At 48.2% G+C, this 27,865-nt stretch overlaps 1 protein-coding gene across 5 annotated transcripts in view; it reads left to right on the top strand.

Annotated features, from left to right (window-relative positions):
• The first annotated feature begins 1,201 nt into the window (after positions 1 to 1,201).
• The window catches only part of LOC118378312 (rho guanine nucleotide exchange factor 4-like), a 101,569-nt gene continuing 74,905 nt past the window's right edge, over positions 1,202 to 27,865 (top strand). The window contains exons 1-3 of one of the 5 annotated variants that reach the window (XM_052499807.1): positions 1,202 to 4,575; positions 6,423 to 6,695; positions 9,163 to 9,292. In XM_052499807.1, the coding sequence (XP_052355767.1) occupies positions 1,471 to 4,575; positions 6,423 to 6,695; positions 9,163 to 9,292 (3,508 nt within the window). In that variant the 5' untranslated portion in view covers positions 1,202 to 1,470. Of the gene's footprint in view, positions 4,576 to 6,422; positions 6,696 to 9,162; positions 9,293 to 15,307; positions 15,860 to 27,865 lie in introns of those variants that run through there. The other 4 variants (XM_052499809.1, XM_052499845.1, XM_052499818.1 and 1 more) reach the window with 4 other exon arrangements.

Below are 27,865 nucleotides of genomic sequence, written 5' to 3'. Positions count from 1 at the left end.
AAGGGATGACAGAGATACGAACACAGAGCGTTAGTTCACGACCACTGAAGAAGGATGCCGTTCAAACCCAGGGCCTAATCCCTGAGCTCCAGGACCAGAGGAGCTCCAGCACAGAGACACCCAGGGACAGGGAGCCCTCACCTGGGGAGAGTACGAGGGATGAGGGCTGGCTGGGGGAAGGTTACACCTCCGTAGAGCTCCAGCCTGCTTCTGCTCATCCCCAGTCTGACGCTGTGGGGTGGAGTGAGGAATGCCTGCCCACCCACCCACGCTCCCTCCCCCACATAGACTGGCCGCCTCTCTCTGACAGGTCAGGATCAGAAGACTCAGAACACTCACAGCTGTTATCAAAGACCTCGACAAGAGAGGACAGGACAGGACCAACCCATTCCCTGTCTGGGGTGAGAGAGGACAGGACAGGACCAACCCATTCCCTGTCCGGGGTGAGAGAGGACAGGACAGGACCAACCCATTCCCTGTCCGGGGTGAGAGAGGACAGGACAGGACCAACCCATTCCCTGTCCGGGGTGAGAGAGGACAGGACAGGACCAACCCATTCCCTGTCCGGGGTGAGAGAGGACAGGACAGGACCAACCCATTCCCTGTCCGGGGTGAGAGAGGACAGGACAGGACCAACCCATTCCCTGTCCGGGGTGAGAGAGGACAGGACAGGACCAACCCATTCCCTGTCCGGGGTGAGAGAGGACAGGACAGGACCAACCCATTCCCTGTCCGGGGTGAGAGAGGACAGGACAGGACCAACCCATTCCCTGTCCGGGGTGAGAGGACAGGACAGGACCAACCCATTCCCTGTCCGGGGTGAGAGAGGACAGGACAGGACCAACCCATTCCCTGTCCGGGGTGAGAGAGGACAGGACAGGACCAACCCATTCCCTGTCTGGGGTGAGAGAGGACAGGACAGGACCAACCCATTCCCTGTCTGGGGTGAGAGAGGACAGGACAGGACCAACCCATTCCCTGTCCGGGGTGAGAGAGGACAGGACAGGACCAACCCATTCCCTGTCTGGGGTGAGAGAGGACAGGACAGGACCAACCCATTCCCTGTCTGGGGTGAGAGAGGACAGGACAGGACCAACCCATTCCCTGTCTGGGGTGAGAGAGGACAGGACAGGACCAACCCATTCCCTGTCCGGGGTGAGAGAGGAGGAGGAGGAGGAGGAGGAGGAGGAGGAGGAGGAGGAGAAGGAGGAGAAAGAAGAAGATTGTCATGTTTACAGTCAACAGGAACAGGCAGTAGAAAGCACATCCTGCCCTGAATCAGCACAGCCAAACACTGTTAAAACAGCAGAGTTCTCTGACCATACAGACACTGACTCTGTTGGGTATGTTGGGCTGTCAAGCACAGAGGAGACAGAGGATGCTATATTCCCCTACAGTCCTACAGGAGTCTTCGTAGAGATCACTAGTGATCTGTATGTTGATCTCTGCACACAGGGTGTTTCTAGTGACATGGGCCAAGGGTCAAACCAATCTACAGAGACTGAGCCTCTTCAGGGAGACAGCACAGAACCACCTGCCTTAGATCAGGAGACTGTACCACTGAGAAGGATAGAGATAACTGTGGGAACAGACTTTTCTGTTACCATAGGAACAGACTCTCCTGTTATCGTGGGAACAGACTCTCCTGTTACCGTGGGAACAGACTCTCCTGTTACCGTGGGAACAGACTCTCCAGTTATCGTGGGAACAGACTCTCCAGTTATCGTGGGAACAGACTCTCCTGTTACCGTGGGAACAGACTCTCCTGTGTGTAAAGAACAAGTCCATAGCCGCCGGGATCACCTAGAGATCCACCACAGGATCCCTGAGCCTCCCTCTCCCTGCCCTGAGCCTCCCTCTCCCTGCCCTGAGCCTCCCTCTCCCTGCCCTGAGCCTCCCTCTCCCTGCCCTGAGCCTCCCTCTCCCTGCCCTGAGCCTCCCTCAATCATTTCTCTGTCCTCCCTCTCTGACTCCAACAACCACACCAAGGCCAGTGAAAGGTTGTGGTCAGGGTCTCTCTGTATGAGGGGTCAGATGCCAGAGCAGTGGTCCTCTGAGGTAGAGATAAAGGTAGCCCACCAGAGCAGGTCAAAGGAGTGTGGGGATAAAACTGATGGGGAGTCCCCTTCCCTGACCGAGCCCGCAACGTTAACCTCAAAATTCCTGGGGGAGACCAATGAAGACCCCCCTGAGGATTCTGAGAAGTTCCTGTCCCTCGTGGACTACGACCCTTGCTGGTGCAGTGATGACTCAGCCGTGTCCTGGCTGGAGGATGAGTATCACTTCAGCCTGTCTGAGGTGGAAGAGCTGGAGAGGCTTCAGAGAGAGGGTTACAGAGACGCCCCTAATCAGAACCATACAGACTGGAAAGGAGACATCTCTAACCATACAGACACTACAGACTGGAGAGGAGACATCTCTAACCATACAGACACTACAGGGTGTAGGGAGGCTAATTGTGCTGCAAACAGTACAACAGGCCTCTCTGAACCCTTATCTTCCTACCTGGAGACCAGAAGCCTGCTATTGGACAGTGCTGAGAAGGAGAAGGGCCAGCAGCCCATTCCCCACCAATCCCCCAAGCCTCCCTGGGACAGAGACAGACAGGAGTGTAGCAACTCACCTGAGACTTTAGGATTAGAGGACAGTTGGTTTACTGAGGAGGACAGCTCATACAGATCCTCCCTCCAGACCAGCTCTCACCCTACCCTCCTGCAGCAGGATCGTGAGGTGAGGATCGTGAGGTACCCCTATCCCGGCGTCAGTCTCAACCTGCTCTCCCTTACTAACCTGGAAACCATCCTAGAGGCTGATCCCGACCACTTCCTGGACAACTCTGGGACAGTGGAAGATGAGACTGGGGATGAGGAGGAAGATAAGGAGTGGAGAAAGATTGTTAGGATAAGGCCCACTGAGGAGGACCGAGGCACCGTTCTTCTGTCTGGTGACATCATCATATCCTATGTGCCCACTTTCAGCATGTCGTCGTGTCACCCTGAGGACTTGTCCAGTATCGAGTCGTCAGAGCACCAGCTGGTCTTGTCGACCTTTGATCCCGATGACTCCAGGGTCATGACCTTACCATACGACAATGACGCCTCGGGCAGCGAGAGATGCTCCAGTCCCACCCCCACCTCTGTGTCCTACGATTTTGACACCACCAGCACTAACAGTGAGGAGACGGAAGAGTCCATCCTGCCTGTCTCGGGGGGCAACGCCAACCTCCACAAACCCATGAAGAGCAAGTCTAAAGGAGGCCGGGCGGGGAGCACCAAGAGCTCCAAGTTCTCAGTCTTCTCCAAGATGCCTTCCTTCAGGAAGAAGAACAGTCTGAAGAACACCAAGGTGGACAGCTCACCCAGGGACTCACCCGACCTGGGCCTGGGAAGGGAGCTGGGGGGAGACACCTCAGACAACGACAGTGTCTTTTTGACGGTCCAGCAGGCCTTCTCCTCTGGTCCAGTGGGTTGCTACGAGACAGAGGAGGAGGACTACAGCTTCTTCCCCTCCACACCTCGCACCCACCTGCTCTTCATGGAGGAGCCCAGCAGCCCAGACACCCCTCTGATCTCCCAGCCCGGAGGTCTCAGACACAACCAGACTGTGGCCCCCGAGGGCCTGCACGGCTACAAGAGGAGCAAGAGCTCTGACAGCCTCAACCTCCGAATGCGCTTCGCCCAGGCCCACAAGTCCTTATCCAGCCTGTTTGAGTCTCGCTCTTTGGATAAGGAGAACGAGGAGGCGCAGGGGAGCGTTGAGACAGGGAGTGAAGGGAAGGTGGTGGGGGCCAAACAGTCCTGGAGAAGGCTGAGGGCCAAAGAGGCTGAGCTGGTGAGGAGGACTCTGTCCGTCCCGGTCGGGGATGGGGTTGAGGGAGAGGACGGTGGGGGTTTGAGGTCGCCCAGACAGATCCACAGAGACTATGCATCCTGCTCGGCCTCAGGCTCAGTGCTCAGTGTCCCTGGGTCCCCGTCTTCTCTCAGGGCTCTGAATCTCACCGACCACTTCACCAAGAAGGGCCTACAGGACAGTCAAAGAAGGTCCGGGGCCAACACCCTACAGGACTGCAAGTTGGATGGCGAGAGGAGGAAAGGGAAAGTCCCGCCCAAAGATCTGTCAATCAACTTCTCAGACTCCAGACCGCCGTACTCGCAAGACTCTGAGGCTCCGCCCGCAAATGAATCCAGCCCCCTGTCGCCCATGAGCCCCGCCTCCCTGGCTGCATTAGCCAATCAACTGTCCTGGTCCCCAGGGGGAGGCTATGAGAGCAAAGTGTCTAGCATGGTAGCTACACCAGACACCCCAGTGAGACCCATGAGCCCCAAGCCCCACAGCCCCAGACCTGCTGCCCAGCACAGGTCTATCTGCTACCCCCCCACTGTCTCTGCCCGGGCCTCAGTCCTTTCCCTGCTCCTCATGGGCCAGTCAGCCAGTGTTGAGGGCCTGTCTGACCCGCCAGAGAAGCCCAAGACCCTGAAGCCCCGAGCTGGGCCGTTAGACTCCTCCTCCCTCAGTCCATTGGAGGAAAGAGAAGTGGACAGTCTGCTTACACCCATGTTCTTCAAACAGTTTGAGGTAAGGCACAGCTATATGATAACAAAGCCTTGTCTGACAGATTGCATGTGTTTTCTAAAGCTGAAACTCCATGGCAGGCAGGGATGGCCTTGTGTGTAACTGAAATAACTGACAATAACTGATAATAACAACTGGCAATAAACTGAAAACTGGAAATATTGAAATAACTGTCAAAACTGATAACTGATATAACTGATAATAACTCATAACTCATATAACTGAAATACCTCATATAACTGATAATAACGGGTATAACGATACAACCAGAAATAACAGAAATAACTGGAATGTCCTATATTCGCCAATAATAACTGATATACCTGCTAATGACTGATACAACAGTTATATCAGTTATTATCAGTTGTATTAGTTATTATCAGTTATTTCAGTTAACCGATAACTGATATTATTGATATTACCGAAATAACTGATATTAACTGGAATAATGAAAATAACTTAAACCTGATAATAACTCACACAACTGAAATAACTGATCACTGATAATAACTGAAAATAACTTAAATAAAGCATAATAATCGATGATAATTGATAACTGAAAATAACTGATATGACCGATAATAGCCGATATAACTAATATTAACTGATATTACTGAAATAACTGATGTAACTGAAATAACTGATGTAACTGAAATAACTGATATTAACTGAAATAACTGGTAGAGATACTCTGAATGATCGGCTATGAAAAGCCAACTGACATTTAACCCGTCGTCCGGGTTTGGGAGGGTTTGGCCGGCAGGGATGTCCTTGTCTCGTCGCGCACTAGCGACACCTGTGTCGGGCTGGGGGCAGTGCACGTTGACCAGGTCGCCAGGTGTACCGTGTTTCCTCCGACACATTGGTGCGGCTGGCTTCCGGGTTGGATGTGCATTGTGTCAAGAAGCAGTGCGGCTTGGTTGAGTTGTGTTTCGGAGAACGCATGTCTCTCGACCTTCGCCTCTCCCAACTGCGACCTGGCCAAGATAAAGCAAAGCAGTGTGACAAAATCCTCAACACAAAGTTACACATAAACAAACGTACAGTCAATTACACAATAGAAAGTCTATATACAGTGTGTGCAAATTAAGTAGGATTAGGGAGGTAAGGCAATAAATAGGCCATAGTGGAGAAATAATTACAATTTCGCATTAATACTGGAGTGACAGATGTGCAGAAGATGATGTGCAAGTAGAGATACTGGGGTGCAATGGAGAAAAAAAAACAACAACATGGGGATGAGGTAGTTGGGTGGGCTTTTTACAGATGGGCTATGTACAGTTGCAGTGATCGATAAGCTGCTCTGACAGCTGACGCTTAGAGTTAGTGAGGGAGATATGAGACTCCAGCTTCAGTGATTTTTGCAATTCTTTCCAGTCATTGGCAGCAGAGATTGGGGATCCCTTCTAACCATGACCAAGCAGACAGGGACACAGAAGCTAAACTAAACCATCCCTTCTAACCATGACCAAGCAGGCAGGGACACAGAAGCTACACTAAACCATCCCATCTAACCATGACCAAGCAGGCAGGGACACAGAAGCTACACTAAACCATCCCATCTAACCATGACCAAGCAGGAAGGGACACAGAGGCTAAACTAAATCATGATTAAATAGTATATTAAATAGTATTTAGTATTTACGAGCACAGGAAATAGTCAGTGGGAACTACCTTACCTGTCAAGTGCATCAGTTACACCAATCAAGACAATGTCATTCACCTGTTCCATCATAGTGATCAACACTCCATAACGACTGTTTATGATCATGTATCAGTAAGAATAGTATGCTGTCATGTACACAGATAGATGCCATATTGTTGCTAACCAGTTGACTATGCACCCAAAGACCAGTCGGGATGGATGTAGACCCTGCAACCAGACAGGGGGAGGAGGGAAGAGGCTATCAGAGCTGAAGACTCCTGGGCCTTCACCGGATACTACTGCATTAGCCCTCAGACCAGCACTAGGCCACAGGCCGGACAGGGATCCGAGAGGCCACCGCTGCTGCTCAGATGACCTGTGGATCGAAGAGGAAACCAGACGGAAGCGGAGGCTGACCCGAGTGATGAGGGAAAGCCTGGGACAACTCAACACACACTGTCCTGAAGAGCTCAACAAAGTAAGACGCCACCATGCTTACCCGTGCAAAACAACTTACAGCCAAGGGAGATGGATCTTGTCTCTCTCCTCCTCCTCCTCTTCCTCCTCAAGGATCGTTCTATCCTCATCCTCCACCTTCCTCCTCTTCATCTAAGTACTGTCTCAAGGAAGGTTCTCTCCTCATCCTCCTCCTTCCTCCTCTTCATCTACGTACTGTCTCGAGGATGGTTCTCTCCTCCTCCTCCTTGCTCCTCTTCATCTACGTACTGTCTCGAGGAAGGTTCTCTCCTCCTCCTCCTCCTTGCTCATCTTCATCTAAGTACTGTCTCAAGAATGGTTCCTTCCTCATCCTCCTCCTTCCTTCTTCATCTACATAATTTCTCAAGGATGGTTCTCTCCTCATCCTCCTCCTTCCTCCTCTTCATCTACGTACTGTCTCAAGAATGGTTCCTTCCTCATCCTCCTCCTTCCTCCTCTTCATCTACGTACTGTCTCGAGGATGGTTCTCTCCTCCTCCTCGCTCACTCCTCTTCATCTACGTACTGTCTCGAGGATGGTTCTCTCCTCATCCACCTCTTCATCTACGTACTGTCTCGAGGATGGTGCTCTCCTAATCCTCCTCCTCCTTCCTCCTCTTCATCTATGTACTGTCTGAGGATGGTTCTCCTAATCCTCCTCCTTGCTCCTCTTCATCTACGTACTGTCTCAAGAATGGTTCCTTCCCTCCTCCTCCTTCCTCCTCTTCATCTACGTACTGTCTCGAGGATGGTTCTCTCCTCCTCCTCCTCCTTGCTCCTCTTCATCTAAGTACTGTCTCGAGGATGGTTCTCTCCTCCTCCTCCTTCCTCCTCTTCATCTACGTACTGTCTCGAGGATGGTTCTCTCCTCATCCTCCTCCTTCCTCCTCTTCATCTACGTACTGTCTCGAGGATGGTTCTCTCCTCCTCCTCCTCCTTGCTCCTCTTCATCTATGTACTGTCTCGAGGATGGTTCTCTCCTCCTCCTCCTCCTTGCTCGTCTTCATCTAAGTACTGTCTCAAGGAAGGTTCTCTCCTCATCCTCCTCCTTCCTCCTCTTCATCTACGTACTGTCTCGAGGATGGTTCTCTCCTCCTCCTTCCTCCTCTTCATCTATGTACTGTCTGAGGATGGTTCCCTCCTCTTCCTCCTTCCTCCTCTTCATCTATGTACTGTCTGAGGATGGTTCCCTCCTCCTCCTCCTTCCTCCTCTTCATCTATGTCCTGTCTGAGGATGGTTCCCTCCTCCTCCTCCTTCCTCCTCTTCATCTATGTACTGTCTGAGGATGGTTCCCTCCTCCTCCTCCTTCCTCCTCTTCATCTATGTCCTGTCTGAGGATGGTTCCCTCCTCCTCCTCCTTCCTCCTCTTCATCTATGTCCTGTCTGAGGATGGTTCCCTCCTCCTCCTCCTCCTTCCTCCTCTTCATCTATGTACTGTCTGAGGATGGTTCCTCCTCCTCCTCCTCCTCCTCTTCATCTATGTACTGTCTGAGGATGGTTCCCTCCTCCTTCCTCCTCTTCATCTATGTCCTGTCTGAGGATGGTTCCCTCCTCCTCCTCCTTCCTCCTCTTCATCTATGTACTGTCTGAGGATGGTTCCCTCCTCCTCCTCCTTCCTCCTCTTCATCTATGTCCTGTCTGAGGATGGTTCCCTCCTCCTCCTCCTTCCTCCTCTTCATCTATGTCCTGTCTGAGGATGGTTCTCTCCTCCTCCTCCTTCCTCCTCTTCATCTATGTACTGTCTGAGGATGGTTCCCTCCTCCTTCCTCCTCTTCATCTATGTACTGTCTGAGGATGGTTCTCTCCTCCTCCTCCTTCCTCCTCTTCATCTATGTACTGTCTGAGGATGGTTCTCTCCTCCTCCTCCTCCTTCCTCCTCTTCATCTATGTCCTGTCTGAGGATGGTTCTCTCCTCCTCCTCCTTCCTCCTCTTCATCTATGTACTGTCTGAGGATGGTTCTCTCCTCCTCCTCCTCCTTCCTCCTCTTCATCTATGTACTGTCTGAGGATGGTTCCCTCCTCCTCCTCCTTCCTCCTCTTCATCTATGTCCTGTCTGAGGATGGTTCCCTCCTCCTCCTCCTCCTTCCTCCTCTTCATCTATATCCTGTCTGAGGATGGTTCCCTCCTCCTCCTCCTTCCTCCTCTTCATCTATGTACTGTCTGAGGATGATTCCCTCCTTGACATCTTCCATTTCATCTTATTTGTACGTCTTTCTCGCTCCTGTTTCCAGTCTCTCTCTCTCATCTCCTACTGTTAACCTGCACGCACCTTCAGCTCAATCCGTTCAGGAAAGTCCCTTCATTATTGTTGGTCTATCACATGATATAGTACATGTATTCAGGATTTAAACTAAGAAAAGGCAGGGTTTTAACATTTAAAGTGAGCATTATATTAACTATAGACTTCTAGGTATGTAGGCCTAGGCATTGTCGGATCCCCAGCTTTGATTTTGCCTCTTCCCCGCAGTCGCATGCTTCAGTGTCCCTGTCGACCATGGAGGCATTCTCTGGGATGATCCTGAAGTCCCACTGCTTCTCCCAGAGCACCCCAATCGGTCTGGACTGTCTGGGCTGGAGACGACGCATCTCCTACCCCTGTGAGTAGCTCCTACCTACCTCCTCCTCCTCCTAACCCTGAGAGTATCTCCTACCTCCTCCTCCTCCTAACCCTGAGAGTATCTCCTACCTCCTCCTCCTCCTAACCCTAAGAGTATCTCCTACCTCCTCCTCCTCCTAACCCTGAGAGTATCTCATACCTCCTCCTCCTAACCCTGAGAGTATCTCCTACCTCCTCCTCCTCCTAACCCTGAGAGTATCTCCTACCTCCTCCTCCTCCTAACCCCTGAGAGTAGCTCCTCCTCCTCCTCCTAACCCTGAGAGTATCTCCTACCTCCTCCTCCTCCTAACCCTGAGAGTATCTCCTACCTCCTCCTCCTCCTAACCCTGAGAGTATCTCCTACCTCCTCCTCCTCCTAACCCTGAGAGTATCTCCTACCTCCTCCTCCTAACCCTGAGAGTAGCTCCTCCTCCTCCTAACCCTGAGAGTATCTCCTACCTCCTCCTCCTCCTAACCCTGAGAGTAGCTCCTCCTCCTCCTAACCCTGAGAGTAGCTCCTCCTCCTCCTAACCCTGAGAGTAGCTCCTACCTCCTCCTAACCCTGAGAGTAGCTCCTCCTCCTCCTAACCCTGAGAGTAGCTCCTCCCTCCTCCTCCTAACCCTGAGAGTAGCTCCTCCCTCCTCCTCATCCTAACCCTGAGAGTAGCTCCTCCTCCTAACCCTGAGTACTCTGCATACTGCTGGCTCTCTCACTCGCTATGCCAAGGTTGGTTCCAATACTCTACAATGTCTTTCTTTCTCTCTCGCTATGCCCAAGGTTTGTTCCAATACTCTACAATCTCTCTCTCTCTCTCTCGCTATGCCAAGGTTGGTTCCAATACTCTACAATGTCTCTCTCTCTCTCTCGCTATGCCAAGGTTGGTTCCAATACTCTACAATGTCTCTCTCTCTCTCTCTCTCTCGCTATGCCAAGGTTGGTTCCAATACTCTACAATGTCTTTCTTTCTCTCTCTCTCTCGCTATGCCAAGGTTGGTTCCAACACTCGATAATGTCTTTCTCTCTCTCTCGGTATGCCAAGGTTGGTTCCAATACTCGATAATGTCTTTCTCTCTCTCTCGCTATGCCAAGGTTGGTTCCAATACTTGATAATGTCTTTCTCTCTCTCTCGCTATGCCAAGGTTGGTTCCAATACTCTACAATGTCTTTCTCTCTCACTCGCTATGCCAAGGTTGGTTCCAATACTCTATAATAATACTCTATAATAATTTATTTCTTTTCCCATGATGACCACCTATTTACTCTAGATTATAGGTCCCCTGGTCCCCCACCCCTCAGCCCCCACCCCTGGCCCCCCACCCCTGGCCCCCACCCCTCGGCCCCCACCCCTCGGCCCCCACCCCTGGCCCCCACCCCTGTCTCAGACTCCAACTCCATTCCCTGGATGTAATTCTGTTTGAGGGACTTATCATGCCACGCACTGCAGCAACATCTGTTGTGAAACAACGCCTTTATTCTGAAGCTAGGTGTGACACTAGTCTGAGCCAATTACAATTATTATGATTATTATTACCGTTTTGGCATGGACAGAGTGTTGTAGTACTGCCTGTCACCAGCAGGGGGAGTCACATCCTCTGCACGTCAGTGGTCCCACAGTTTATTGGCTCTTGGAAAGGCATTGTGCTATTCACAACAGACCGTGGAGGAGATCAGTTTTAAATCCAGGTCAATGACCTTTTGAGAATATGTAAACTCTGTATTTCTATGGTGATTAGTCTCTGGAAGATATGCTGATATCTCCAGATGGATCCTCTTTGAATTTAGTGGAGTTTTTTGTTCTTGTTGTTTAGTCCTGTTTAAAATCCAGCCGTCACTTTTTAGTGGGAGAACACAGAGTTCTCCTCGAGGGTGTTTTGTCGTGTGTGTCTGTGTGTCTCGGTGTGTGTGTCAGATTGTCTGTCTGGCTCTGCTCTTTGTCTGAGAAGCCTGTAGGAGATAGAATATGGTAGGAGAGAATGGTTTAGGAAAATATAATTTATTCATTATCTACAGAGTTTTAGCTTTGTTTTAGGACCATTTTGATAAAAGCGAGCGATAGGTGCCAGACTCCTTTTTCTATTGCTCTGACTGTGAGAGGGTCTCCAGGGTAACCTATCATACTGCTGAGTAGGTGGACATTAGGTAGTGCTGAAATGACCTGTTCATTCTGATGTCATTGGGTGGGCGCACGCACGCACGCACGCACACAAACACACACAAGCACACACACAAACGCACGCACGCACACGCACACACACACACACGCACGCACGCACACACGCACACACGCACACGCACACACACAGAAGCAGCAGATTGCCCCTCAAAGGGAGGTCAGTGTTCTTGCACCAGATGCCTTCCTTCTAATTTGATTCATTTTTAGTTAATTGAATTGAAAGGAGAATCAAAAGACAAGTGTAGTGTCAACCTCTTCAGCTGACTGGCTAAAGGGCTGTGCACCATAGAATGACTAGAATGGGCATCCCCATTGAAGTCAGTAGGTTGATGATGGGCAGTGGTATTTCTGTGGTACACACCATGCAGTGAGCTAAGCCACTGTTCACCTTCCAACACCATACTCATCTGTATTCATCATAGCCATGAAAGGATGTTTTCAAACTGACACTACATATCGGTGACACACCAAAGGGCTTATAAGTAGGTTACAGATGGTTAGTTATTGGTTTATACATACAAACGATATGTAACTTAAGCCTCCTTATCAGTCTGTCTGCAGTCTTTAGGTCCATCCAGTATAGCTGGGGGAGGGAGGGAGGGAGAGAGGGAGGGAGGGGGGGGAGGGAGGGAGGGAGAGAGGGAGGGGGAGGGAGGGGGGGAGGGAGAGAGGGAGGGAAGGGGGGGGGAGGGGGGGAGGGGGGAGGGGGGGGGGGGGGGGAGGGGGGGGGGGGGGGGGGGAGGGGGGGGGGGGGGGGGGGGGAGGGGGGGGGGGGAGGGGGGGAGGGGGGGGGAGAGGGAGGGAGGGGGAGGGAGAGAGAGAGGGAGGGAGGGGGAGGGAGAGAGAGAGAGGGAGGGAGAGGGGGGAGGGAGGGAGTGGGATTGGGGGGGGGGAGATCTTCCCTCCAATCTAGACTTTACTGGCCTTGTGTCTGAAGACTCCAGTGGCTCTGTCTGCCTGGTCTTCTAACCCACCTTATTGTTACTGTGTGTGAGTGTGTGTCAAAAGTGTGTGTGCATGCGGGTGTGTATCTTCATCAGGACCAACAGTCTTTCCTTTACCAGGTGGTTCAGCAGAACCATCATGTATATCTGTGTCCTATGAGACAGCAGAACCATCATGTGTCTCTGTGTCCTATGAGACAGCAGAACCATCATGTATCTCTGTGTCCTATGAGACAGCAGAACCACCATGTATCTCTGTGTCCTATGAGACAGCAGAACCACCATGTGTCTCTGTGTCCTATGAGACAGCAGAACCACCATGTATCTCTGTGTCCTATGAGACAGCAGAACCACCATGTATCTCTGTGTCCTATGAGACAGCAGAACCACCATGTCTCTCTGTGTCCTATGAGACAGCAGAACCACCATGTATCTCTGTGTCCTATGAGACAGCAGAACCACCATGTATCTCTGTCTCCTATGAGACAAAGACAGCAGAAATGTCTACTTCCCTGTGCTCTGAGTGAATATGTCCTTTATGGAGAAATCTGGAACATTCTCCCTCATGAGTGAAAACTATTTATTTATTTTAGTTTGAATAATTTTGTACATGTATTGTAGCCAACCAGACAGCGATATATATTCATGTGTTGATCTAACTTGGGTATGGGATATGAATATAGGATGTGAATATGGGATATGAATATGGGATATGGATAAGCAGACATAACTGTAGTACAGTGGAGGCTCCTCAGAGGAGGAAGGGGAGGACCATCCTCCTCAGTAAATATTATTATTATTTTTTTTAATTAAAACATTAAAAAAGTTATCCTATTTAGGTAAAAGTATGCTAAATATATTAATGTCATCCAATAATTTATTAAAACATACTGTTTTGCAATGAAGGTCTACAGTAGCCTCAACAGCACCTCTGTAGGGTAGCACCATGGTGTAGCCGGAGGGCAGATAGTTTCCGTCCTCTGGGCACATTGACTTCAATACAAAACCCAGGAGGCTCATGATTCTCACCCCCTTCCATAGACTTACACTGTAATTATGACAACTTCCAGAGGACATCTTCCAACCTATCAGAGCTCTTGCAGCAAGATCTGACATGTTGTCCACCCAATCAAAGGATCAGAGAATTATCAAGTACTGAAAGCATAAGCTACAGCTAGCTTTATTTTTTAAAGGTCCTCCCTCATCTTAAACGGCACCATCTGCCACGTCTGTAGTGTATTTAGGGCCTAGAGAGCATAGACTGAAACAAACACTCTTCTTCTGGTTACATGTGTTGTGTACATCTTTGCAAAGTTATATCAGAGTTGTTGGATTGTACAGATAGAGTATATCTCAGTAAGAGTACATGGTGTTTCTAATGTTTACAGTAAAATAGAGCAGTGGGTCAGGTAAGCCCCTCACTTTCATTTCCTCTCTTTCTCAATCCTCCCTCCCTCCCTCCCTCCCTCCCTCCCTCCCTCCCTCCCTCCCTCCCTCCCTCCCTCCCTCCCTCCCTCCCTCCCTCCCTCCCTCCTCCCTCCCTCCCTCCCTCCCTCCCTCCTCTACCTCCCTCCCTCCCTCCCTTCCATCCCTCCCTCCCTCCTTCCATCCTCATTCCCTCCTTCCATCCCTCCTCCCTCCCTCCCTCCCTCCCTTCCCCTCCCTCCCTCCCTCCCTCCCTCCCTCACTCCCTCCTCCTCTCCTCTCTCCCTCCCTCCCTCCCTCCCCTCCCTCACTCCCTCCCTCCCTCCCTCCCTCCCTCCCTCCCTCCCTCCCTCCCTCCCTCCCTCCCTCCCTCCCTCCCTCCCTCCCTCCCTCCCTCCCTCCCTCCCTCCCTCCCTCCCTCCCTCCCTCCCTCCCTCCCTCCCTCCCTCCCTCCCTCCCTCCCTCCCTCCCTCATTCTCTCCCTCCCTCCCTCCCTCCATTCCTCATTCCCTCCCTCCCTCCCTCCTCTCCCTCCCTCCCTCCCTCCCTCCCTCCCTCCCTCCATCCATCCATCCATCCATCCATCCATCATTCTCTCCCTCCCTCTCTCCATCCATCCATCCCTCCCTCCCTCCTCCCTCCCTCCCTCCATCCATCTCTCCCTCCCTCTCTCCTTCCATCCCTCATTCTCTCCCTCCCTCATTCCCTCCCTCCCTCATTCCCTCCCTCCCTCCCTCCATCCCTATCTCTCTCTTTCTCAAGGCATTAGTAGGAATGCTAGTAACTGTTTAAGCCGATGATTCTGCACTCCCTGCCCTGTCAGAGGCAGGAAATCACATCTCCCAAAGCCTCTCCTCCCTGACAGGTTCAAATGCATTGGGAGCTTTAGCCATGACTGCCAGGTTTCAACAGCCTGACTTTCTATTGACAATACACACACGCATGTGCGCGTACACACACACACACACACACACACACACACACACACACACACACACACACACACACACACACACACACACACACACACACACACACACACACACACACACACACACACACACACACACACACACACACACACCATATAACAACAGCAATGCTTTAGAAACAGCAGAGGACATGAGGGGAGAGGGCAGGGGGTAGACAGGACCGGGGAGGAGGGGGGATATTTTCAGTCCCACCATAATAGCACTGCACCAAGATATTACAGAGCGATCAGCCATCAGCTGCAGCCAGGCAAGTCACACTGCAGAGCCACAGAACCCACCTAGTGGAGCCCCACTGGTGTGTGTGTGTGTGTGTGTGTGTGTGTGTGTGTGTGTGTGTGTGTGTGTGTGTGTGTGTGTGTGTGTGTGTGTGTGTGTGTGTGTGTGTGTGTGTGTGTGTGTGTGTGTGTGTGTGTGTGTGTGTGTGTGTGTGTGTGTGTGTGTGGAAGGGAGAAAGCGAAAGGGAGAGTGAGGGAGAGCGAGCGAGAGAGAGAGGGGGAGAGAGAGAGAGAGAAAGATGAGGCGCAGCAGCCGTTGAGTGCAGAGCAGAGCCAGAGAGAGGAGCAACAGCCGAGACTGGAAGCACTCACTGACTGACTGACTGGAGCTCACTGACACACAGAGCTGGAGCTGTACGGTCCAGGTGGAGGCTACAGCATTCTTACCTATCTACTTACCCAGATTGACCTTCCTCTGACTGGGGGAAACACCTACCTTGACCACCACCAATACCAGGCTCCAGTGCCAAGGTCCAGGATCTGTGTTCGGGGAGCTGTTCTGATGCGGACCCAGCAGAGCTCTGAGGGGCTCGTGCCCGGGGACAGCAGTGGCAGCACCAGCTCTGGACTCTCCCCTGGATCTCCTGGTTCGGACTCGGACAGCGGTACCCCCACCGAGGGAGGTGGAAGAGGAGTAGGAGGAGGGATGGGGGAAAAATGGGGAGCAGGAGGAGGAGGAGGGATGGGGAGCCTAGGAGGTACTCTCAGAGGGGTCCTCTCACATTATTGGAGCCTGGAGAGCCTCCACTCCACCACTGGTAAGGGGGTACCTACCTCACACCTGTAGGTTACCTTTTTAGTCATTCAGAGTGTGATGGTTGCCAAAGTGTTGTGCTGAAGTCATTCTGTTGTCTGTCTGTCTGTCTGTCTGTCTGTCTGTCTGTCTGTCTGTCTGTCTGTCTGTCTGTCTGTCTGTCTGTCTGTCTGGACCTGTGGGTCAGCTGTCAATGATGCAATACAGGCCATGTTATTGTTGTCTTGGCATTAGTAAATATACTCTAGTTTAGGACATTGAGTTCATGTCTCAATGACTCAGATAGAGGAGGTATTGTGTTCATTGACTCAGATAGAGGATGAATTGTGTTCATTGACTCAGATAGAGGATGAATTGCGTTCACTTCTCATTGACTCAGATAGAGGAGGTATTGTGTTCATTGACTCAGATAGAGGAGGTATTGTGTTCATTGACTCAGATAGAGGATGAATTGCGTTCATTGACTCAGATAGAGGATGTATTGTGTCACCTCTCATTGACTCAGATAGAGGAGGTATTGTGTTCATTGACTCAGATAGAGGAGGTATTGTGTTCATTGTCTCAGATAGAGGATGAATTGTGTTCATTGACTCAGATAGAGGAGGTATTGAGTTCACCTCTCATTGACTCAGATAATGGATGTATTGAGTTCATCGCTCACTGATTCAGATAGAGGACTCATGAGTCATTTTTATGCTCTGTAATGTTTTGTCATTATGGCAGAGGGCTGTGTGTGTGCGTTTGTGAAAACAGCAGGTGTAGACTAACAGTGAAATGCTTACCTACGGGATCTTCCCAACAATGCAGGGGCCTCCGTGTTGAGGGTCAGAGTGACGAATGTGTTGTTGCCTACCCTCACCACCTGAGGGTGGCCCGCCAGGAAGTCCAGGATCCAGTTGCAGAGGGAGATCCCAAGGTCCTTAGCTTAGTGATGAGCTTGGAGAGCACTTTGGTGTTGAACGCTGAGCTGTAGTCAATGAATAGCATTCTCACGTAGGTGTTACTTTTGTCCAGGTGAGAAATCACACAGTCATCCAGAACAGCTGGTGCTCTCATGCATAGTTCAGTGTTGCTAGCCTCGAAGCCCGCATTTAGCTCACCTGGTAGGCTCGCGTCACTGAACAGCTTGCGACTAGGTTTCCCTTTGTGATACATTACAGTATCAGTCTATCAGCTCATCATATAACATGTACAGTCAGTCTATCAGCTCATCATATAACATGTACAGTCAGTCTATCAGCTCCTCATATAACATTTACAGAACAGTCAGTCTATCAGCTCATCAAAAACTGTACTGTAAATGTTATATGATGAGCTGATAGACTGACTGTGCTGTGTATGTTATAAGGAGGGGGGGGGGATACAGCATTAGAGCAGCCTTGGTGTTTGTTTCCAAGGGCCCTCTTACACACAGACAATCACGCAGCCACACACAGACAATCACACACACACACACACTTTATGTCCTTGGAGAAAGCTGTGGTTTTCAGAATGGCCCTGGCAGAATGTACACTGGTGTTGTCTCTCTATCACACCCACACATTTGTTAACTCTCTCTCTCTCTCTCTCTCTCTCTCTCTCTCTCTCTCTCTCTCTCTCTCTCTCTCTCTCTCTCTCTCTCTCTCTCTCTTTCTCTCTCTCTTGGTGAAACCTGATCCATGGTTAACATTAAGAGCTAATAAGAGATGTAGTCTCCATTGAGGCTGTCACACTGCCACTGATGAACTGAGACAGAGAGAGAGAGCGAGAGAGAGAGACAGAGAGAGAGACTTGGCAGTAGAAAATCTTAACAGTGTATTTGACCTCTCAGCTTCCCTATCAGATCTAAAAATCTCAAATAGAAAACTAAAGAAAATTAACAACAGTGACAAATGGTTTGATGAAGAATGCAAAAATCGAAGAAAGAAATTGAGGAACCTGCACAACCAAAAACATAGACACCCGGAAAACCTGAGTCTACGCCTTCACTATGGTGAATCACTAAAACAATACAGAAATACACTACGGAAAAAGAAGGAACAGCATGTCAGAAATCAGCTCAATGTAATAGAAGAATCCATAGACTCTACCCACTTCTGGGAAAATTGAAAAACACTAAACAAACAACAACACAAATAATTATCTATCCAAAATGGAGATGTATGGGTAAACCACTTCTCCAATCTTTTTGGCTCTATAACAAAGAATAAAGAGCAAAAACATATACATGATCAAATACAAATCGTAGAATCAACTATTAAAGACTACCAGAACCCACTGGATTCTCCAATTACCTTGAATGAGCTTCAGGACAAGATAAAAACCCTCCAACCCAAAACGGCATGTGTTATTGATGGTATCCTTAATGAAATGATCAAATATACAGACAACAAAATCTAATTGGCTATACTAAAACTCTTTAACATCACCCTTAGCTCTGGCATCTTCCCCAATATTTGGAACCAAGGACTGATCACCCCAATCCACAAAAGTGGAGACAAACTTGACCCCAATAACCACCGTGGGATATGCGTCAACAGCAACCTTGGGAAAATCCTCTGCATTATCACTAACAGCAGACTCATACATTTCCTCAGTGAAAACAATGTACTGAGCAAATGTCAAATTGGCTTTTTACCAAATTACCGTACAACAGACCATGTATTCATCCTGCACACCCTAATTGACAAACAAACAAACAAACCAAAACAAAGGCAAAGTCTTCTCATGCTTTGTTGATTTAAAAAAAAGCCCTTTGACTCAATTTAACATGAGGGTCTGCTATACAAACTGATGGAAAGTGGTGTTGGAGGTAAAACATACAACATTATAATATCCATGTACACAAACATCAAGTGTGCGGTTAAAATAGGCAAAAAACACACATTTCTTCCCACGGGCCCGTGGGGTGAGACAGGGATGCAGCTTAAGCCCCACCCCCTTCAACATATTTATCAACGAATTGGCGCGGGCACTAGAAAAGTCTGCAGCACCCGGCATCGCCCTACTAGAATCTGAAGTCAAATGTCTTCTGTTTGCTGATGATCTGGTGCTTCTGTCACCAACCAAGGAGGGCCTACAGCAGCACCTGGATATTCTGCACAGATTCTACCAGACCTGGATCCTGACAGTAAATCTCAGTAAGACCAAAATAATGGTGTTCTAAAAAAGGCCCATTCACCAGGACCACAAATACAAATTCCATCTAAACCCCGTTGCCCAAGAGCACACAAAAAACTATACATACCTTGGCCTAAACATCAGCACCACAGGGAACTTCCACAAAGCTGTGAATGATCTGAGTGACAACGAAAGAAGGGCATTCTATGCCATCAAAAGGAAAATAAAATTCAACATACCAATTAGGATCTGGCTAAAAATACTTGAATCAGTCATAGAGCCCATTGCCCTTTAAGGCTGTGAGGTCTGGGGTCCGCTCACCAACCAAGATTTCACAAAATGGGACAAACACCAAATTGAGACTCTGCATTCATAATTCTGCAAAAATATCCTCTGTGTACAACGTAGAACACCAAATAATGCATGCAGAGCAGAATTAGGCCGATACCCACTTATTATCAAAATCCAGCAAAGAGCCGTTAAATTCTACAACCACCTAAAAGGAAGCGATTACCAAACCTAACATAACAAAGCCATCACCTACAGAGAGATGAACCTGGAGAAGAGTCCCCTAAGCAAGCTGGTCCTGGGGCTCTGTTCACAAACAGACCTCACAGAGCCCCAGGACAGCAACACAATTAGACCCAACCAAATCGTGAGAAAACAAAAGATAATTACTTGACACATGAGAAAGAATTAACAAAAAAACTGAGCAAACTAGAATGCTATTTGTCCCTAACCAGAGAGTACACAGTGTCGGAATACCTGACCACTGTGACTGACCCAAAATTAAGGAAAGCTTTGACTATGTACAGACTCAGTGAGCATAGCCTTGCTATTAAGAAAGGCCGCTGAAGGCAGACCTGGCTCTCAAGAGAAGACAGGCTATGTGCACACTGCCCACAAAATGAGGTGGAAACTGAGCTGCACTTCCTAACCTCCTGCCCAATGTATGACCATATTAGAGAGACATATTTCCCTCAGATTACACAGACCCACAAAGAATTCAAAAACAAATCCAATTTTGATAAACTCCCATATCTATTGGGTGAAATACCACAGTGTGCAATCACAGCAGCAATATTTGTGACCTGTTGCCACAAGAAAAGGGCAACCAAGAACAAACACCATGGTAAATACCTATTTATGTTAATTTTTTTCACTTTTGTACTTTAACTATTTGCACATCATTACAACACTGAACAGTTGAAGTCAGAAGTTTACATACACCTTAGCCAAATTCATTTAAACTCAGATTTTCACATTTCCTGACATTTAATCCTCGTAAAAATGCCCTGTATTAGGTCAGTTAGGATCAGCACTTTATTTTAAGAATGTGAAATGTCAGAATAATAGTAGAGATAATGATTTATTTCAGCTTTTATTTCTTTCATCACATTCCCAGTGGGTCAGAAGAGGATAACATACACTCGATTAGTATTTGGTTGCATTGCCTTTAAATTGCTTAACTTGGGTCAAAAGTTTTGGTTAGCCTTCCACAAGCTTCCCACAATAAGTTGGGTGAATGTTGACCCATTCCTCCTGACAGAGCTGGTGTAACTGAGTCAGGTTTGTAGACCTCCTTGCTTGCACATGCTTTTTCAGTGCCTCTTTCAAGCAAAGAGGCACTATAGTTAATGGTGTTATTTACTATAGTTAATGGTGTTATTAAGTATAGCTAATGGTGTTATTGACTATAGCTAATGGTGTTATCGACTATAGCTAATGGTGTTATTGACTAGCCAATGGTGTTAATAACTATAGCTAATGGTGTAACTAACTTTAGCTAATGGTGTTATTGACTATAGCTAATGGTGTTATTGATTATAGTTAATGGTGTTATTGGCTATAGCTAATGGTGTTATTAACTATAGCTAATGGTGTTATTGACTATAGCTAATGGTGTTATTGATTATAGTTAATGGTGTTATTGGCTATAGCTAATGGTGTTATTAACTATAGCTAATGGCGTTATTGACTATAGCTAATGGTGTTATTAACTATAGTTAATGGTATTATTGACTTGCACCCATGACCAGCTTTGAAACCAGATTGCATAGCGGGGAAGGTATGGTGGGATTCGAAATGGTCAGTAATCTGTTTGTTAACTTGGCTTTCGAAAACCTTAGAAAGACCGGGTAGGATAGATATTGATCATCACAGTGAGGTGAGTTTTAAAAAGCACTATACTATTTTGATGATAAGTGTTTGATGTGATTTTCCATTGCATTTGCATTGATGTCAGAGTGGTTAGAGGGACAATAGAGCTCTGAGTACCAGGCCATTAGGACCTGATGGAGGGACAATAGAGCCCTGAGTACCAGGCCATTAACACCTGATGGAGGGACAATAGAGCCCTGAGTACCAGGCCATTAGGACCTGATGGAGGGACAATAGAGCCCTGAGTACCAGGCCATTCACACCTGATGGAGGGAGAATAGAGACCTGAGTACCAGGCCATTCACACCTGATGGAGGAACAATAGAGCTCTGAGTACCAGGCCATTAGGACCTGATGGAGGGACAATAGAGCCCTGAGTACCAGGCCATTAGGACCTGATGGAGGGACAATAGAGCTCTGAGTACCAGGCCATTAGGACCTGATGGAGGGACAATAGAGCCCTGAGTACCAGGCCATTAGGACCTGATGGAGGGACAATAGAGACCTGAGTACCAGGCCATTAGGACCTGATGGAGGGACAATAGAGCCCTGAGTACCAGGCCATTAGGACCTGATGGAGGGACAATAGAGCCCTGAGTACCAGGCCATTAGGACCTGATGGAGGGACAATAGAGCCCTGAGTACCAGGCCATTAGGACCTGATGGAGGGAGCTCTGAGTACCAGTCCATTAGGACCTGATGGAGGGACAGTAAAGACCTGAGTACCAGGCCATTTGGACCTGATGGAGGAATAATAGAGCTCTGAGTACCAGGCCATTAGGACCTGATGGAGGGACAATAGAGACCTGAGTACAAGGCCATTAGGACCTGATGGAGGGACAATAGAGACCTGAGTACCAGGCCATTAGGACCTGATGGAGGGACAATAGAGCCCTGAGTACCAGGCCATTAGGACCTGATGGAGGGACAATAGAGCCCTGAGTACCAGGCCATTCACACCTGATGGAGGGACAATAGAGCCTGAGTACAAGGCCATTAGGACCTGATGGAGGGACAATAGAGCCCTGAGTACCAGGCCATTAGGACCTGATGGAGGGACAATAGAGCCCTGAGTACCAGGCCATTAGGACCTGATGGAGGGACAATAGAGACCTGAGTACAAGGCCATTAGGACCTGATGGAGGGACAGTAAAGACCTGAGTACCAGGCCATTAGGACCTGATGGAGGGACAATAGAGACCTGAGTACAAGGCCATTAGGACCTGATGGAATTACTGAGTTGGGAACTACCAAAGCATGTCCAGAGTGCATAAGAAGAGATTACCGTGACTCAGCCTGTGTAGCAGTAATACAGGTAATACCGAAACAGCCCTAATCCCTTATCAAATCTACTTCAATCCGTGTAGATGAAGGGGAGGAGACAGGTTAAAAATGATTTTTAAGCCTTGAGACAAATCAAATCAATTTTTTGGGGTCACATACACATATGAATGAGTGATGTTACAGAACGGCATAGGCAAGATGCAGTAGATGGTATAGAGTACAGTATGTACATATGAGATGAGTAATGTAGGGTATGTAAACATTATATAAAGTGTCATTGTTTAAAGTGACTGGTGATACATTTATTACATCCAATTTTTAATTATTAAAATGGCTGGAGTTCAGTCAGTATGTTGTCAACAGCCACTCAATGTTAGTGATGGCTGTTTAACAGTCTGATGGCCTTGAGACAGAAGCTGTTTAACAGTCTGATTTCCTTGAGATAGAAGCTGTTTAACAGTCTGATGGCCTTGAAATAGAAGCTGTTTAACAGTCTGATGGCCTTGAAATAGAAGCTGTTTATCAGTCTGATGGCCTTTAGATAGAAGCTGTTTTTCAGTCTCTTGGTCCCAGCTTTGATGCACCTGTACTGACCTCGCCTTCTGGATGATAGCGGGGTGAACAGGCAGTGGCTCGGGTGGTTGTTGTCCTTGATGATCTTTATGGTCTTCCTGTGACATCGGGTGGTGTTGGTGTCCATGGAGGTGATGCGTTGTGCAGATCTCAATACCCTCTGGAGAGCCTTGCGGTTGTGGGCGGTGCAGTTGCCGTACCAGGCGGGGATACAGCCCGACAGGATGCTCTCAATTGTGCATCTGTAAAAGTTTGTGAGTGTTTTTGGTGACAAGCCAAATTTCTTCAGCCTCCTCAGGTTGAAGAGGCGCTATTCACCACGATGTCTGTGTGGGTGGACCATTTCAGTTTGTCTGTGATGTATATACCGAGGAACTTAAAACTTTCCACCTTCTCCACTACTGTCCCGTTGATGTGCATAGGGGGGGTGCTCCCTCTGCTGTTTCTTGAAGTCCATGATCATCTCCTTTGTTTTGTTGACGTTGAGCGTGAGGTTATTTTGACACCACACTCCGAGGGCCCTCACCTCCTCCCTGCAGACCATCTCGTCGTTGTTGGTAATCAAGCCTACCACTGTAGTGTGGTCTGCAAACTTGTTGATTGAGTTGGAGGTGTGCATGGCCACGCAGTCATGGGGGCGAGACCCAGGTTCTCGAGCTTAATGACGAGTTTGGAGGGTACTATGGTGTTAAATGCTGAGCTGTAGTCAATGAACAGCATTCTTACATAGGTATTCCTCTTGTCCAGATGGGTTAGGGCAATGTGATTGCAATTGCGTCGTCTGTGGACCTATTGGGGTGGTAAGCAAATTGGAGTGGGTCTAGGGTGTCATGTAGGGTGGAGGTGATATGATCCTTGACTAGTCTCTCAAAGCACTTCATGATGACAGAAGTGAGTGCTACGGGGCGATAGTCATTTAGCTCAGTTACCTTAGCTTTCTTGGGAACAGGAACAATGGTTGCCCTCTTGAAGCATGTGGGAACAGCAGACTGGGATAGGGATTAATTGAATATGTCCCTAAACACACCAGCCAGCTGGTCTGCGCATGCTCTGAGGACGCGGCTGGGGATGCCGTCTGTGCCGGCAGCATTGCGAGGGTTAACACGTTTAAATGTTTTACTCATGTTGGCTGCGGTGAAGGAAAGTCTGCAGGTTTTGGTAGCGGGCCGTGTTGGTGGCACTGTATTGTCCTGAAAGCGGGCAAAAAGTTATTTAGTCTGCCTGGGAGCAAGACATCCTGGTCCGCGACGGGGCTGGTTTTCTTTTGTAGTGAGTTATTGACTGTAGACCCTGCCACATACCTCTCATGTCTGAGCCATTGAGTTGCGACTCTACTTTGTCTCTATACTGACGCTTAGCTTGTTTGATTGCCTTGCAGAGGTAATAGCTACACTGTTTGTATTCGGTCATGTTTCCGGTCACCTTGCCCTGATTAAAAGCAGTGGTTCGCACATTCAGTTTTGTGCGAATGCTGCCATCAATCCACTGTTTCTGGTTGGGGAAGGTTTTAATAGTCGGCGTGGGTAGAACATCACTGATGCACTTGCTAATTAACTCGCTCACCGAATCAGTATATACATCAATGTTGTTGTTCGGCGCTATCCAGAACATATCCCAGTCCACGTGAGCAATCTTGAAGCGTGGAATCAGATTGGTCGGACCAGCGTTGAACAGACCTGAGCACGGGCGTTTCCTGTTTTTGTTTCTGTCTATATGCTGGGAGCAAATAAATTGAGTCGTGGTCAGATTTGCCGAAAGGAGGGCGAGGGAGGGCTTTGTATGCATCGCGGAAGTTAGAGTTACAATGATCCAGAATTTTACCAGCCCGGGTCGCGCATTTGATATGCTGATAACATTTAGGGAGCCTTGTTTTCAGATTAGCCTTGTTAAAATCCCCAGCTACAATAAATGCAGCCTCGGGATATGTGGTTTCCAGTTAACATAGAGTCAAATAAAGTTCTTTCAGGGCTGTCGAGGTGTCTGCTTGGGGGGGAAATACACAACTGTGATTATAATCGAAGAGAATTCTCTTGGTAGATAATGCGGTCAGCAGTTGATTGTAAGGAATTCTAGGTCAGGTGAACAAAAGGACTTGAGGTCCTGTATATTCTTATGATTACACCACGACTCGTTAATCGTAAGGCATACACCCCCGCCTGTTACGGCTCTCGTTTGTCGAAGGAAGAGTGGACCAAAGCGCAGCATGGAAAGTGTTCATTATTATTTAAAAAATCACACAAACAAATTAACAAATGTGAAAACGAAAACGCACAGTTCTGTCAGGCAGAAACACTAAACAGAAAACAAGATCCCACAAAACCCAAAAGGAAAATGACAACTTATATGTGATCCCCAATCAGAGACAATGATAGACAGCTGCCTCTGATTGGGAACCACACACACACACACACACACACAAAGACACAAAGACACACACACACAAAGACACACAAAGACACACACACACACACAAAGACACACAATGACACACACACACAAAGACACACACACACAAAGACAGACACACAAAGACAGACACACAAAGACAGACACACAAAGACACACACAAAGACAGACACACACACACACACACACACACACACACACACACACACACACACACACACACACACACACACACACACACACACACACAAAGACACACACACACACAAAGACACACACACACACAAAGACACACACACACACACACAAAGACACACACACACACACACAAAGACACACAAAGACACACACACACAAAGACACGCACACACACACAAAGACACGCACACACACACAAAGACACACACACACACACAAAGACACACACACACACACAAAGACACACACACACACACACACACACACACACACACACACACACACACACACACAAAGACACACACACACACACAAAGACACACACACACACACAAAAACACACACACAAAGACACACACACACACACACACACAAAGACACACACACACAAAGACACACACACACACACAAAGACACACACACACACACACACAAAGACACACGTCCGTGAATCAATAGCTCTTAATGTTCTGTCGCAATTCTGTGATTGAATAGCCGGTAAACCCTACAGACAATATTGTCTTTTAGCGCTGTCTGAGTGTGATGATTTTATCAGGTCAAAATTGTTCGTCCAATGACAATGCAATGGTCCTCATTGCTATAGGATCAAACTTGACTAATATTTTTTTACATGACACAGTAACTCCCCCCTCTCTGACAATGGCCTTTTCTCTCACTCTGCATCCAAGTCTGTACAGACCAGGCAATAACATTTCATTACTCCACGTCTGTACCTAGTAGTGGCCATCTGCCTATACTAATCATTTAGTTAATTAGACATATTTTTGTAATGGTTTATGTTCACCTATATATCAGTAGTTTAATTTACCACCATTAGAATCTGTGGGAATCATTGTCAACGTATTTCAACATCCATGACTTTATTTTCCCTTTCATACTGTACCGTAGCCACAGCCCTCAGAATCGACATCATTGTTTACAAGCTGTGAGAACATATACATCAAGTAAACACAGTCTATTCTGTAATAGGAGGTTTCATTCCACAGACAATGTGTAACAGACGAGCTCCCTGGCAGAGCTGGCATTGGCACAACTATGTAGAAAGCTCAAATTATTTCTTGTGTCTTTGGGAATGAAGGAAATGGCTGTTCTCTCATTGGCTGGAGTAGCTGGAATTCTTTCTCCTTAAATAGACATCATCCTCCTCTCCTCTGACAGCTTTCCGTGACAAAACCAGCAATGATTTCTGGGATCTCCAACCCCCCCTTCCCTCCTCTACTCTTTTGCCATTCTCATCCGTCATTACACTGCCACCCAGGAACAGCAGAGCAGTAGGTTAACTGTGTTTGACAGGTGGTTAGGTGGTGGCTTGTGATAGAGGGTCATATAGAAAGCAGGAGAAATTACCACTCTCATTCTCTCTCTCTCTCTCTCTCTCTCTGTCTCTGTCTCTGTCTCTGTCTCTGTCTCTCTCTCTCTCTCTGTCTGTCTGTCTGTCTGTCTGTCTTCTCTTCTCTCTCTCTCTCTCTCTCTCTCTCTCTCTCTCTCTCTCTCTCTCTCTCTCTCTCTCTCTCTCTCTCTCTCTCTCTCTCTCTCTCTCTCTCTCTCTCTCTCTCTCTGTGTCTGTGTCTGTGTCTGTGTCTGTGTCTCTCTCTCTCTCTCTCTCTCTCTCTCTCTCTCTCTCTCTCTCTGTCTCTGTCTCTGTCTCTGTCTCTGTCTCTGCCTCTCTCTCTCTGTCTGTCTTTCTTCTCTCTCTCTCTCTCTCTGTCTTTCTTTCTTTCTCTCTCTCTCTCTCTCTCTCTCTCTCTCTCTCTCTCTCTCTCTCTCTCTCTGTCTCTGTCTCTGTCTCTGTCTCTCTCTGTCTTTCTTCTCTCTCTCTCTCTCTCTCTCTCTGTCTTTCTTTCTTTCTTTCTTTCTTTCTTTCTTTCTTTTCTCTCTCTCTCTCTCTCTCTCTCTCTCTCTCTCTCTCTCTCTCTCTCTCTCTCTCTCTCTCTCTCTCTCTCTCTCTCTTATTTATATATATATATATAAATATATATAAATATAAATGAGTATATCGCTATCTATATCCTTGCCCCCCTCCTTTCTCTCTCTTTCACTATCTCTCCACTCCTCTATCTGTGACCCACATTCCTCTTTAACCTCTATGCTAGTTGTCCAGGGTGAACACAGTGAGACTGCAGAACGTGTGAGGCTCCTCGGATGCTGGGGCTCGCCACAGCCGTGGCCCTCAGCGTCTCATTTTGATGACTCACGGATCCCTCTGGTGCATTTTCAATCGTTAGTCTGAGTTCTCTTGCTCTATACAGTATTTAGTGTCTTTGGTGCG

The sequence above is a fragment of the Oncorhynchus keta genome, chromosome 4 (genome assembly GCF_023373465.1).
Source record: "Oncorhynchus keta strain PuntledgeMale-10-30-2019 chromosome 4, Oket_V2, whole genome shotgun sequence".
NCBI lineage: Eukaryota > Metazoa > Chordata > Actinopteri > Salmoniformes > Salmonidae > Oncorhynchus > Oncorhynchus keta.
Note: the sequence above shows the minus strand (reverse complement) of the source record. Positions and strands in the feature narration are given on the sequence as shown.